At 37.7% G+C, this 14,344-nt stretch overlaps 1 protein-coding gene across 2 annotated transcripts; it reads right to left on the bottom strand.

The window, feature by feature from the left end:
• Positions 1–7,621: 7,621 nt before the first annotated feature.
• Positions 7,622–13,440, bottom strand: LOC147531826 (myb-like HTH transcriptional regulator family protein). 2 transcript variants are annotated; one of them, XM_086646914.1, is made up of 9 exons: positions 12,973–13,440; positions 12,677–12,774; positions 11,316–12,059; positions 10,725–10,941; positions 10,556–10,632; positions 10,399–10,438; positions 9,183–9,261; positions 9,019–9,088; positions 7,622–8,174 (listed from the first exon to the last, which is right to left on the bottom strand). In XM_086646914.1, the coding sequence occupies exons 3-9, from the start codon at positions 11,976–11,978 to the stop codon at positions 7,878–7,880; spliced, it is 1,443 nt and encodes a 480-aa protein (XP_086503040.1). In that variant the 5' UTR covers positions 11,979–12,059; positions 12,677–12,774; positions 12,973–13,440; the 3' UTR covers positions 7,622–7,877. The 2 variants fall into 2 exon arrangements, with proteins under 2 accessions (XP_086503040.1, XP_086503041.1); XM_086646915.1 differs by having other exon boundaries at positions 11,316–12,158; positions 12,197–12,774; positions 12,973–13,108.
• Between the last annotated feature and the right edge of the window lie 904 nt (positions 13,441–14,344).

The following is a 14,344-nucleotide window of genomic DNA, read 5'->3' as shown; positions in this document are numbered from 1 at the left end:
TTCTTAAGATCTTTGAAGTTTGCTGTTATTGTTTTCGACCTTTTTTTAAGAGTTTTGACGTTCCGTGTTAGTGGTTCAGACCTTTATTTAAGAACTTTAAATTTTCATGTTATTGATTCAGATCTTTTTTTAAGAAGTTTAAAAGAACGCGTTATTCATTTTTTTATAAAAAACTAAGAACTTTTAATCAAAGATCTGCCCCAAGGACTTAAAGTTTTGTGTTATCGATGTATGGATTTGTTGCAAAAGGATTTAATGTCTTATCTTGTCAAAAAATGGATTTTTAGTCTTTTAGGTGTTTGGTACATACTACCCTCAACATAACAAATCTACTACCTAGGGAATCCCTACTCAATTACCACCCAAAAGAAACCCTAAAAAGGGAATGACCGAGAAGATAATGAAGTGGCGAGAAGTTGAGGTGGCAGAGAGAGGTTATGAGATGGAGGAGAGAGAAATGATGACTGGTTAACGGTGTTATAAAGGAATCTCAAAAAGAAGGTCATTTGGGTATTTTTGACAAAGTAGGGGGTTAGGCACGAAGCTGGTCACAAAGTTGTGGGTCATTTGGGAAATAACCCTTTAGTAAATTTTGTAATGTTTTTAGTAAATAAAATGTTTAGATAATAAAAAGTCAGTTTTGTTATGTAATGAAATATTAAACTTCACCAATAAATTACGCGTCACTTAAGAAGCAAAACAAGAATCAGGGAACAAATTGTTACCTGCAACAAATAATAATTAGGAAACAAATATGTATTTTTTTTCTACAAAAAATAGGTTATGTTTTGTAAAAAAGTTATATTTCAAATTCTGTTAGAACAAATTGGCACGAAATTAAAAACTTTGGAGACAATATACGGATGATGCAGAAGATGAAGAAAATGGACGATGAGAACACAGATTTTAATAAAAAAAACAAACAGAAATATGGGAGATGATGAAACAGATTCGAAGATGAAGAAGACGATGCGTTTTAGAGAGAGAGACTAAAAATAATAAATAACTTACTTGATTACAATCTGATGAAGGAACGATGGTGGTTTTCGGCCGTGGAACTATGGTTGTTTTCGGTGATGGAGAAACAGTGATGCAGAATCAATGGTGGTTTTCGGATTTAAAGATGATGAAGAAAAGAATCAGTTATGGAAGAGGGTTTTAAGTTATAGAGAGAAAGAAAGAGGGTTTCGGTTATGGAAGAGAGAAGATTGGAGAGAGAAAAATCAGAGGAAAAAAAAAAGGAAGAGAATTTTGGGGATTGTTTTTCAAAAGCGAGTAATATCTTATATACAAAGTTACAAAAGCTATTATGAAAAATTAGAAATCATAGAGATTTGTGTTTCTATGGAGACGGGTCCATTTGGACTAGATTTCCATTATAAATATTAGTATTTTGGTTTAAAACCCTTTATTAATATTAGGGTGGACTAAATGTGGTTTAGTTGTAGATTTCTTTACCAAAAACCCAAAATAATTTTTAATATTTTGGGTTTCAAATGATTATGGTGTGAGGGGAAATTTGGAAGGCATTCCTCCGTTGTTTTTTTTCTAATATTGACTACCATGGTCATTACAAAGGCATCGATACAATGTGATAAGCACGATAACTGCCGAATTGTTACTGGCTTAAAGTCCGTCGACTTAAATAGTCTAAAGCCCTCCGCATTACGGAGTAGATGCACTGACCAATTGAGCTACCAGTTGTTGGCGGCGCTTCTCCGTTGTTGAAGGCCCTTATATTTTAATATTATTAAAATCACTCCTTTGAAAGAGGCATTTTTCACATTTCTAAAGATTCAGATAAATTTTACTGAATATATTTTAAACTTGGTACTCTTTAGGCCTAAATACTAGGTTTTTGGGCACCTTTTACTGAAGCCCGTCAAACAACATTTCCCTAGTTAAAAGAGTACCAAGGACACCTTTTACAAGAACTAGGTTTCCGCCGAGTCCTACGGACGCGACATGTCCCTCTTAGCTAAAACCGTAACATTCTCAAATTCTTCCTACAAATTAAAAACTTCCATAATTTTAGAAAAGAGAGAATTGCAGATAATAGAGAGAGAAATATAATTGCAAAGAATATAGAGAGAGAAATAATCCTATGGATATTGTAACTTATTTAGTGGAATGATTCCAAACAGACTAATTTAGTGGGAAAATTTGTTGGAGAAATGGTGAGATGGAAAAGTAGAATGAGAAGAAAGTGGGGCAGTAGTTATTTTAGGGATATCCTAACCGTATTTAAAAAAAATTAATTAATGACACTATTACCCTTCCCTTTTGAGTTTGTTTACATAAAGAGGGATTTATACCAGGCGTTGGATGTGATCTCTATCAAGCTCCCAACAAAAATGGACAGCCAGACTTATCCAAAATAAGACGACAGACACGCTTTAGATAGAAGGTCGTCAGCTAGACCCAGTATGGCTTCGGAGGTACACTAGAAGGTAAGTAGCAAGAGCCCCGAGAAAGAGAGAATTTTCGAGTACTAACGGTAACTAAGCGAGGAGTGGAAGCCACTTGACTGACAAGGAAAGGATCAGAACATGAAATTAGGGATTGGCCCCCTGGGGTTCCTGAGGTTGACCCGCCTTCGGAAAATCGGGCAAGCCAGGCAGGCTTATACCATTACGCTCACGAGCAGAATCTTAGCTTGAGCCTACCTTCGCACACCTCCGTTACTCTTTAGGAGGCATCCGCCTCCGAATCTTAATTGATTTGGATTCTGTACCTGTTCTCGAATAGCAAAACCCGGAGACATGGTCTAAGCCCGACGAAGAAATGCAAATTTCAAACATGGCGACTCGTGACGTGATTTGAACAAGCTACTATCGCGGAACGCGGGACGTTCCTTGGTGGTTCACACTAGAAAGTGCTTCGAAAGGCGCCATCTCCCTTCTTACTGACAGCACAGCTACGTGTTGGTACTCAATTAGTAGCGCTGGCATGTCACTCGGCTCCTCGGTTCGCTTCGGTTGCAAAGCCCCTTTTTTGTGGCATGCTTGGATCGGATAACCGCACAAAACCAACTCGAGCTGTGTGGGAATCTGTTGGCATCTGGGACTAATCGGGGATGGAATAGCTTGTTTAGAGCCTTGCCACCAGGATATGGAGTAGATGGACTTGAGGTTCGAGGTGCAGATGCTTCCTAATGGAGGAATAAAGGTCTTTTGATCTAAGTTACCGCCCCGTGGGTCCTTCAAAGCAGGTGATCTCCGACAAATTCGATCTGATTATCCCAGATCACACAAGGTTATGCCGTCACTCAAGTTTGTCAGTCCATGCACGCTCTCACCACCGTACATCTCTAGGCTGTAAAATGCATCTTACGGTATCTGAAGGGTTCTCTTAGTCTAACCATCACTCCGAGACCGTCTTGATCCAAATCCATAAGTCCATGTCCACGAGCCCAAAGTCCAGATGTAGCTACAAATGGGAAGGGAAATGCACATAAGGTGTTCGATGTGTGACATTCTCCCCCACCTAATCTACAGATTCAAAAGGCGAGCACTGAAATGAGAAAGGCTTGTAGACTCGTGACGCGATTCGAACAAGCTACTACTGCGAAACGCGGGACGCTCCTTGGTGGTTCACACTAGAAAGTGCTTCAAAAGGTGTCAGCAGGTGCGTGGAGCCGGAGCCCGACGCCCTTCGGCAGGGAAAGGGCAATTGTTTCGGCGAAGAAACGATATTATCGCCCGCTGCCCTACTATCTATAATGGGGTCGCCCTTCTAAGCTTACGTAAACCTCTCATCTCACTTCGCGACCCTCATTTCGATAGAAAAGTCTTTCCCACCCGCATTCGTTCCGTCCTTACCGGGGAACTATGCATGCCCAGGTTCTCCGATAGGGTTGTTCTTGAAGTAGATTGTTATTTTATTTGTGACAAGGTCACGTCGGGCGAGACCACTACTCCATACACCAAGTCCAATGAGCAAGTTGTCAATATTCTCAGAAAGGCCCTTTCCAACTTATTGATTGGCACTCTATGTATCTGTCTAAGCTGGGCATGTTTGACATTCATGCTCCAGCTTGAGGGGGGTGGGGGGTGTAGGAGAATGTTCTAGTGTAATGTGGTGTAATGTCTATTGTGCTTATGTTGAGCGATGAAGCTATTTATTTGTTTTAAATGTTCTTTCATTACTAAGCACTCCTCTGACAAGATCCTGTATAAGTCGACGTCTTAACCTGACTTCCGGAGCTCAGTTAATTGTTGAAGCAGTAGCCCTGGATCGTGAGCTGGATGCTTACCATATTATTAGAGAAAAGGGAAAGGCGTAGGCATAGGCTTTTCAAGTAGCGTTTGGAATGGCAGGATTCGATCCATCATTTCCTATTTATTTCCCTCTTTTTATAGAGATCTCTGAAACATGAGATGCAGTCACCCATGCTCATGAAGGTCAATAAGTAAAGTCGCTATCTCAATAAGTAAGGTCAATAAGCGGGCCTCTTTTCTAGTCTTCTCTCTTTTCTTTTCATAGCAATAGTCGAAACTTCTTCCCCTTGGTCACTCCTTTGTTGAGGGCTCTATAGTCAATGTACGGGCTACGACTTCCGTCGTCCTTCTTTTGGAACAGCACCGGTGCCCCAAACGCTTTGATAGCCTGATGTAGTTGACCTATTTTTATATATTAAATGTAACTTATTTAGTGGAAAGATTCCAAACAGACTAATTTAGTGGGAAGATTTGTTGGAGAAATGGTGAGAGGGAAAAGTAGAATGAGAATAAAGTGGGGCAGTCGTTATTTTTAGGGATATCCTAACCGTATTTAAAAAAAATTAAGTAATGACACTACTACCTTCCCTTTTGAGTTTATTTACATATAGAGGGATTTATACCAGCCGTAGGATGTGATCTCTATCAAATCCCAACAAAAATGGACGGCCAGACATATCCAAAATAACCGACTGACCTGTTTTATATATTAGATGGGGGCGTTTTTTTTTTTTACTCTGCCAAAAGTTATTAATGTTTGAACTAAAACTAATTGTATAATAAATTTTTGCAATGCAGTTTTCACATTTGAACAGAATTATTTGTTTGACGAGCCTGTTCTTTTTATAGATAGGCTATCATCAAGCTGACGAGATCATGTCAAGTCTAACAGTTAGGATCCTGTCCTCGATGATCACGCCGATCATCATCTACCACAATGGTCCGGCAAACTTGGCCAAGGCCCGTTGAAGCTGACAACGACTGTGACAATTTCCTGCAATAATTATTGTGATTGTTCCATCAAAGATTACGAGTTCAACACCATAATCTATTCCTAGTCTTTAATAAACAATGAAAATAGACTGAAAAATTCACTACGAATTTTATATATTTTCATAGAGGAAACCTTTAAGAGTTTATACTACTTGCTCAATATTAGGGGTGTACTCGAGCCGAGCTTTTAACGAGCTGCTCGAGGTTGACTCGACTATTTCTCGTGTTCGACTCGAAGATTAACGATACGAGTTTAACACGAGTCCAAAATCATAGTCGTTTATGTAAACGAGTCGAGCTTGATCATTCTTTAGTGTATCCCGAGCTACTCGTGAACATCTCATTTAACATACTATTATAATAGTGTAGTACATAATTACGTATTAGTATTGAAACTTGTGCATGTAATATCAACCATTAAAAGATTATTGGAATGAAGTATCAATTTGCAGGCTCTTCAGGAAGACTCGATGAAATGGACTCTAACCAAGTAAGGTAACTTTACAATACGATCTATGTACCACTATCTTCGAACCAATAATTACGATTATGAAACGATAGAATGAAAATTTATATGGAAAATTAACACCACTCCTCGTATTAAATTATTTCTATGAAAATGTTGTACGAACAGTCTACCGGTACGAAACAAAATAGGCAAATATATTGGTAATGATTTCAAATGTACCTACTGCGATAACGATGAAACATCACACATGTGATCATTGATAACATCAACAACTTGAATGAATGGATTATTCAATGGAAAGACATGGATGAGGAAAAGGTAACTCTATTCGCTAAAACTTTATGGACTATTTGGAAAGCTAGATGTGATAAAAAAATTTCTTCGAGATTACAATCTCCTTTGCAGGTAATCAACAATATTAATAGTATTATGACAAGCATCACTAAGAATAAGAACGACAAAGAGAGTGATGAACAAGTGTATGGACACCTCCAACTAGCCCGTACATCAAAATTAATGTGGATGCCTCCTTCGCAACTATGAATGAACCCACAGGTATTGGTTGTATTATGTACGATTCATAGCAGCTCTAGCAGACATCATTAGAGGGCAAAACGTAGAAGAATGTGAATGCCAAGCAATTTTTCATGCTCTCCATTGGGCGGCTGATCTCAAGTTGCGGTACATTCACATAGAAAGCGACCATCGGAACCTAATCATGCACCTTAACAAAAACTCCTCGGCGACGCAATGGCAATCTGGAAAACATCTTATCAACATATCGAGACTCAGAAACTAGTCTGAGGGCCTCATCTTCTCCTATGTACCGAGACAAGTCAATAAGGAGGCAGACGAATTGGCAAAATGGGAAAGAAAAAACCGGATACGACGAACGTGGCACTCGGTGCAAGATCTTCTTGATACTTCCTTTCTGTAGTGTTGGTGTTGTTAGTTCGCTCAACAAAAAAAAATGAATCATTAATAATCACTATTATATGTGACAACTGACAAATGATCAATGAAGTATTTTGATAATTTAGGAAGTTGTTTCAATTTGAAGCATTTTGATAAACGAGTTTAAAACAATGCAAGCTCGAGCTCGAGCTCTTTCAAACTTACACCAGTCGTGCTCGAGCAAGTGGACAATTACTCGAACGAGCTCGAGCTCTAGCAAACATCAAATCCACTAACCGAGTTTTAACATCTCACTACTCGACTCGACTCGACTCGAGTACACCGCTACTCAGCATTCAAGAGTTTACATTACAATTAGGAAAAATTTCAAAGAAAAACAAAAAGACATTTAATTTATGTAGCAAATGAATAAATCTCAATAAAGTTTATGAAGGAATATGATAAAAACAAGCACTAAACAATCATCATAATCAAGAACATGGATGAATAAATCTCAATAGATTCTATGAAGGAATATGATAAAAACAAACACTTAACAATCAGGAATATGATAAAAACAAACTCTAAACAATCATCATGATCAAGAACATTGATGAAATCATTTGGAATAAATACTGTGGCTATATAAAACTAACATGTATTTAATGTCAACATCAGCCAACAATTGCCAACAACTCTTGGTTGCAGTGGTAAGATGTTTAATCTTCCACTTTAGAGGTCAAGAGTTCGAGGCACGCTGACAAATTCAAAAAAAAAAACATCCGCCAACAACTGTGCGGCTAGTTAGTTATGCATCAAATCCGAAAATCAAAAGGTCACAAGTTCGATTCACTATAAAGGTGGAGCTGTTTCTCGATCTGAATAACATACTAGACATTGCATGATGTAAACTATCAAGTACATTAAAGAATAACATAAACAAGATTCAGACACCCACCTGCATATTTTGGCAATGGAATCCAATACATGACTAAAGAGAGAAATAGATGACAGCATTTTCGGGTTTAGGGCACAAGATCCTAACTAAAATCAAACTATCCCTTGCCATTTCTAACAAAATAGAATTACAGAATATAGCCTCTTCCCTTCTTTTTGAGGATTGACCAAACCTGATACACATCTTTCTACTCCACCAAACCCACTAACCAGTTCTACTTCTACCTTTTTTTTTTTCTTTTCCATTAATCTGTACATACACTATACAAAACTTAACTAAAAAACTGGCAATCTCAGACGGAGAAAATAAAAGACACGAGAGTGCCGAGTCGGATCAATCATTATCACTCTGAACTATTAATGACAGCGTTGTCGATGGGGGTTCCTTCGGTAGTTTCATTACAAGTTCGTTTACGACCTGCTGTCTGCTCTTCTGCTTCAGTACATTCTGCGTCTTCCTGCTTTGATGAGTCATCCTCAGTTTCTTTAGGCAAGTCAGTGCCGGGTGGACATAATGGGCGATCTTTTTCAGTTTGTTTTAGTGTGTTCACGAAAGGATTACCAGCTTTCTGCTGGTCTTCCATAATCTTTTGCAGGTATCGTGCGTGTTCCTCTATACGTAACTGGAGTGCCCTTTGCACCTGCATGAAAGACCACTCGAGTTTAAATGATTCACTTCCAAAAAGGTTTGAACAAGTCATGGGTGCTGAAGGGAGGAATAAGAACAAGAACTAAACAAACGACAAATTATAAGAAACCAGACAAATATTCATTTCAAAGAGCTAATAAAATGTTTCTGAACAACGAATCAAGCATAAGCTTCAGCAAACCAAAACTTATGGGTTTTCACGGACAAATAAAGAGGCAAAATAGAGATATATTTGTCCTCTAAAGAATAGTTTGAGTTCTGCAAATGGACTACACAAATGCAATTTGAACGTTGTCAGCTGGAACGTTTCTTTATGAGAGTAATCAAGTATTGAAATCAAAACATATTTTATGAATGAATTGGCAGTGAGTGGAGAGTGCTTGGATAAAACATTCTTTATTATGAGGCTTCCTTTTGTCCATGTGTAACTATTCTCACACACCCACTCACTAAGTCACTAGTGGCATTCCTTTGATCCTAACACATGCCCTTTTTTAAGGTGACGTAAAGCAAGATGATTGGGCCTATCATGTGTGGATCTAGCTCCAATACCATATCAAATTTGTAAGAAGACATAAAGCAGGTATGATCACCGTGTTTGTTATGTGAGGGCCTAGCTCTAATATCATACTAAATTTGTGGGCATTCAACTCAAAACCAAATGGCGAAGAGTGGAGAGATCCTAGGTATAATATTCCTCATCATGAGATTTCTCTTTATCCATGTGGAACTGTTCCTTCAGCTATGTGCCAGAATCAGCACAAGTAGTCTCGCAATTGGGAAAAAAATTAATGATCCTCAGCAACATATCAAGAACTGGTTGGGTTAGTAAGCACCTCTAGCTGTTCATGAAGTTGTTTCTGAACCTCCATTTGCATGCGGAGGGCATCTGTAAGATGCATGCCCCTATAACACAGGAAAAGAAAATGAAGATGAAGGAAACTTATTGCCATAACATGAGTAGACAAGTAGAAACAAGAACTAGCAAAAGATTATTTACCTGTTCATGCGTCCATCTGTTTCAATGCTGTTTGACTCCGCCTTCTTTTCTTTTTCTTCAGAAGATGAGGCCTTTTTGTCTTGAGAATACAATCAAAAGACATCTTGAATTAATTGAACATCACAAATACTTGATACTGTATAAGTAGAATATCAATACCAAAGGCACCATGATTAATATTATAACAGCAAGCAAGATCTTCCAGAGAAATGAGAAAGATCTTCGAAGAACAAACAACCCACAAAGAATTTAAACTCTCCAGAATGTAGCCTCTAATACCAAGTTATTATAAAACTGTCTTCACTCTAAAAATCAAAGCTTTGTTCAATAATTACAGGTGTTGTTAAGTTATGCCGTAGTCTCCCTAAAATTTGGGATTTATATATGAATTTCCAGTTCTTAGTTCAATACTCACTCAGAAACTAATTCCTAATGACTTGCCAAATTTCCAATAGACCATCTGACTACATACAACAGCTTTGACTACGTAATTTTCTGCATCCGTCAGTACTATTTTTCTAGCACGTGTTTTTGCATGTCAAAGAAGACTGCTGAAATTCTATCTATCTTGTTATTTTGGTTGTATTCTATATCTAGACAGACACCCAAAGTATTCTATAAGGAGGTCCTAATATAAAGAATCAGTTTATACAGGTTCTTTCAAGTTTAGGTCAGAGTTATTCAAGTTTAGTTTCAGCTTTAGCAAAGTTTATTGAAGTTAGTTAATTTGTTTCTTAAGTTCTAGTTGGAGTTTCTATCTTTATTTCAAAGGGTAAACCTCGCCTACAAGTTTATATCATATACACAATCATTATTAATTGATATGTACTAATCTGATCTGATTGATGTCAAGTCTACCCCGATCACTCAGTTCTAGTCGTTAGTCCCCAGCCTACTGACTAGCTTCTGATTCTGAGTTTGATTTTAGGTTTGATCTATTCTGTATCCGGGAGGTAGGCACAACAGATTATCAGAGTCGACAGGACAGGAGCGTCGTAATTAAAAATTACCCGCAGTACTCCTCCATTGCTTTCAAAACAGTGCCAGTTCTTAAATAGTTGAAAGGCCATATCAGAGATCGACCGGCTGGCGAAAAGGGGATTCAGGTTCGATCATTTTGAATTACAAGGAAAAAATACAAACTTGACAAAACCCAAGCAAGGTATGGCCATATGAATAAGTCAACACATTATAATTCCAGCATGAGAAATTTTACCTTCTTTTGGCTCTGGCATGTACTTGGCAAGTCGGTATTTCTGGAAACCAGAATATGAAATAGTGAGCGCAATTAATTCAAAAGGAAAACAATGAGCTCAATACAATGTTCTAGTTTAATAAAGAACCTAATTTATTATAATAATACAAAAAACTACCTGCAGATGACTCTTGACATGATAAATTGTCAAACCCTCAACATTCATAAGCTTCAATATACCCTTCGGAGTTGCCTCTGCATGTTATAGTAAAATGTGTTAGAGCAAGACGACAGGCATTAGTACCTAAACTCAAAGTATCTTAAAGACAATTACTTAATTTGCTTACTTTCAGCCCCATCGAGATTATTGACCGCTAGTATGAAACGCTCATGGAGATCAGGTGTCCACCTCATTCTTGGTTTATGTGCAGCCGCAGCACTAGGACTGGGTTCACTTGAAGGACTCTGATCATTGACAGGGAGAACCAATGGAGCAATACGGTTCGAGTTGCCATCCAACCCAGCATTTGAAGCACTAAAGACTTTTGGTTCCTCATATATTTCCTATATGAAGCAAGAACAATTCAGGTGAAGTCATGAAGATGCATACAAGATAGGTGTGGACGGTGGGATAAGGAGTAAATAGAAAACGAATGGAAGCTACTATGGCTGAAGATGATCTCATGATTCTTATCTTCTAAAGTCAGGCAATTAATATGGTGAGAAGAACATAACACTACAAATTCTGTACTAAAATATAACATTTCAGTCTAAAAGTGATGAAAATACATAAGAAAACATTTATCGCACTTGTCTAGGCAATATAAGCAAAAGTGAGCTGTACATTCTTAGGAATAAATTTTTGCTCGCTCTTAAGGAAAAGAAAAGGAAAGGAAAGGAAAGGAAAGAAAGTACATGAATCCCTATGACATACTCACATCAACCCTTGGATTTTCCCCGCTATCAGTAATAGCTATGTCAAGTTCCTCTGATAAAAACTGCAAGTCCAACTGCTCAGTAAATGCTAAGTTGTCACGTTCATAATTACCACCGAGAAAGCTACCATCTAAGACATCCTCGGACGAATTAAGAAAATCTATGAGATACTCGGGGTGCTCGTCAGCATATTGATTGCTTAAATCTCTACTCAGCGGCGATGGAGGAGATTGCACCGAAAGAACGGGTGAGATAGGCTGATTAGATTTTGGAGGATGCGGAAGGAAAGGCATGTTTCCAAGCTGTCGATGGGTCTCTGTACTTGTTGAGGATGACAAGTATAGACTGGTACAAAAAGTAGAAGAAGACTGAGAAAACACGTCCTTCAGGTACTGGACATCAGAAATATAAGACATGTGGCTATCAGGTTCAAGGTTGGGATTTAACTTGGACTTTTTAAACGGGTACAACTGCCGAACTTTTGAGGAACTATATGATTCTGCTTGTATGTACAGAGAAGAGGGTGAAGATGAAATGTCAACATGTGATTGACTTTTATCCTTTGGTGTATCACTAAATACGTTGATAATTGGCGACGCAACAGCACAATAACCTTGTTTAGGAGACTCGGTTTGCTTTAAGGTAATGACGCTTTGGTGATTCATTGTCTTAAGATGAAAACACAATTTATCATCTACGCTCTGTTGAACTAAAAGACTCAGCCTATCAAGTACCTTGTTGGACTTCTGCAATGGAAATTTGATATGAGAGAGATCAATACATTTATAATGTGTAACATATGAACATACAATTTCAAAAAGTCAAATTTTCTGCCGTAAAATGTCCTCAGTTCTATATAGTATATACAAAGCTATAAACCAACCTCACTAAAAAATAGTAAAATCCATATTGGTATCCTGAACAAAGAATCCTTTCAGGCAGAGAGAACCCAAACCAACACTTTACTTGTTTTCTTGACTATCCAAATCCAAGGGTAATGAACAAATCAAGTAAAAAATCGACTTCCGAAGTTAAAAAAAAAAAAATCAATATTTCAACTCATAGGAGTAAAGTGTGATACTTTCGTTTACCCAAATGGTTACTCTTACAGTCTTACATGACAAAATCTTCACTTTTCAACAAATTATATATATGGTTAAAACTCCATGGAAGGACTCCAAAACTTACTAATACTTGCTACCCAATATTACTACTAACTTGAATGACTCTTTTTAGACCTAAAATAACTCTTTCAACAAAGAGTTAGAAGATATTAATTCTCCCTATAGGATGTAATATTTGGTCTGGAAAAAAGCATCCCCTTTCTTTTTCTGTGAAAAAATCCTTTTTTTGGAAGGCTTACCTTTTTTCCATTAGAAGAACAACCAAATTGGTATTCCCTTATGCTCAATTTCAGATGTTGACACTTTGACAGGATTAGAGTCTTCTCAGTAAAGAGATCTGAAAAAGAAAACCTAATTTAGATACAAATATAAGGTTTTCAAATTTTAATTGAAAAAGATTATAAAAGTTCTGATCAAAAAATATCAAGAGATTATAACCGAGAAAACAAACCAGAGTAGTATACATGAGAGATAATTAGGGAAAGAAAAATTAAGGAACAAAATTGAAGAGTTGTTCAAGAAGTTGAGTTCTGACCTTTGAACTTGAAAATGTCAGATAGTAAGACAGAGAGTTAGAAAGTCTGAACCAGATTTCAGCTCCAGCAGCAACTAAAGCTAAACAGAAGTCTTCTCTAAAACTCTCTTTCTCTCTCTAGAAAAACAGAGATTATAGAGAGAGAGAGAGAGAGAAGAAGCTGAAGCACGGCTTTGTTTTCTTGTTCTACTAACACACGGAGGAGGAGATGAGAATAATCATCTTGATCCAATCGAGTTTATTTTTTTTGTTGAGACTTGAGAAAGAAATGATTAAAAAAAGTTTAACGTTTTATTATTAGTACGGTACCATTATTTGAGTTATTACGTCAAGTTCCGGAAATGCCCACGCCATCTTTGGTGGCTTCACAGGCAAATGAAAGGTCATACTTCTCTTTGACCCTACTTGACCAGTAAGATTCTACTAATATTCTCAAAATCCAAAATCCACAATGACAACCTCTAGAATACTGGTAAATGATATACAAACTAGTGTTATAGGATGGTGCGGACCAGTCTTCCGCGATGCTAGTGATATTATCCGCTTTGGCACACCTAGATCTCAGTAGGGAAGGGTGCTTAACCTCTTAAGAGAAGCACCACACTCCTATCTCCCACCAATGTGGGATTGCTTTACAACAACTAGAAAAATATTGACTCAAGTCAGACTCAAATTATTTAGAGTTATTTCCTTTTTGGCCCCCTACTTTGTGACCAGCTTCCTTCTTGACCCCCTATTTTTCATAAATTCAAATATGACCCTTTTTTAAAGTAGATGTCATAATTACCCTTCCCATAAATATTTTTCCAAAAGAAAATTAATTATAAAACACGAATTTCCACCTCACCTTTCTCTCCACCTCACATCTCTCTCCACCTCACCTCTCTCTCTACAACTCACCTCTCTGTCCACCTCACCTCTCTGTCCACCTCACCTCTCTCTCTCAGTCTTCTCCGACAAGGTCGCCGACCAGAAAATTTTCCGACCGGCGACCTTCAACCATAAACAAAAAATCTCTCATTTCTCTCTCTAAACACTCCGGCGCAGGGATTTCCCTTTGCCAGAGGTAGGTTCGTGGAACAGACCGATCTGGTATGTTCAAGAACAAACCTTCAAGGTATGTTCGTTGAACAGACCAATACCTCCGACGAAGAGAAACCCCTTTGCCGGAGTTTTAGAGAGAGATAGAGGAGAATTTTTTTTTTTATTTTTCAAGGTCATCGCCCAGAAAATTTTTCGGTCGACGACTTTGTCGGAGAAGACAGAGAGAGAGGTGAGGTGAAGAGAAATAGAGAGGTGAGGTGGAGGGATGTTTTTTATTATTTTTATTTTAAACATATATTTGTAAGAAGGGTAGTTAAGGAATTTAAAT

Source organism: Eschscholzia californica, unplaced genomic scaffold (assembly GCF_041429995.1).
Source record: "Eschscholzia californica isolate CP2 unplaced genomic scaffold, dmEscCali1.0.p SCAF_6, whole genome shotgun sequence".
Lineage (NCBI taxonomy): Eukaryota > Viridiplantae > Streptophyta > Magnoliopsida > Ranunculales > Papaveraceae > Eschscholzia > Eschscholzia californica.
This window is presented reverse-complemented; position numbering and strand designations above follow the sequence as displayed.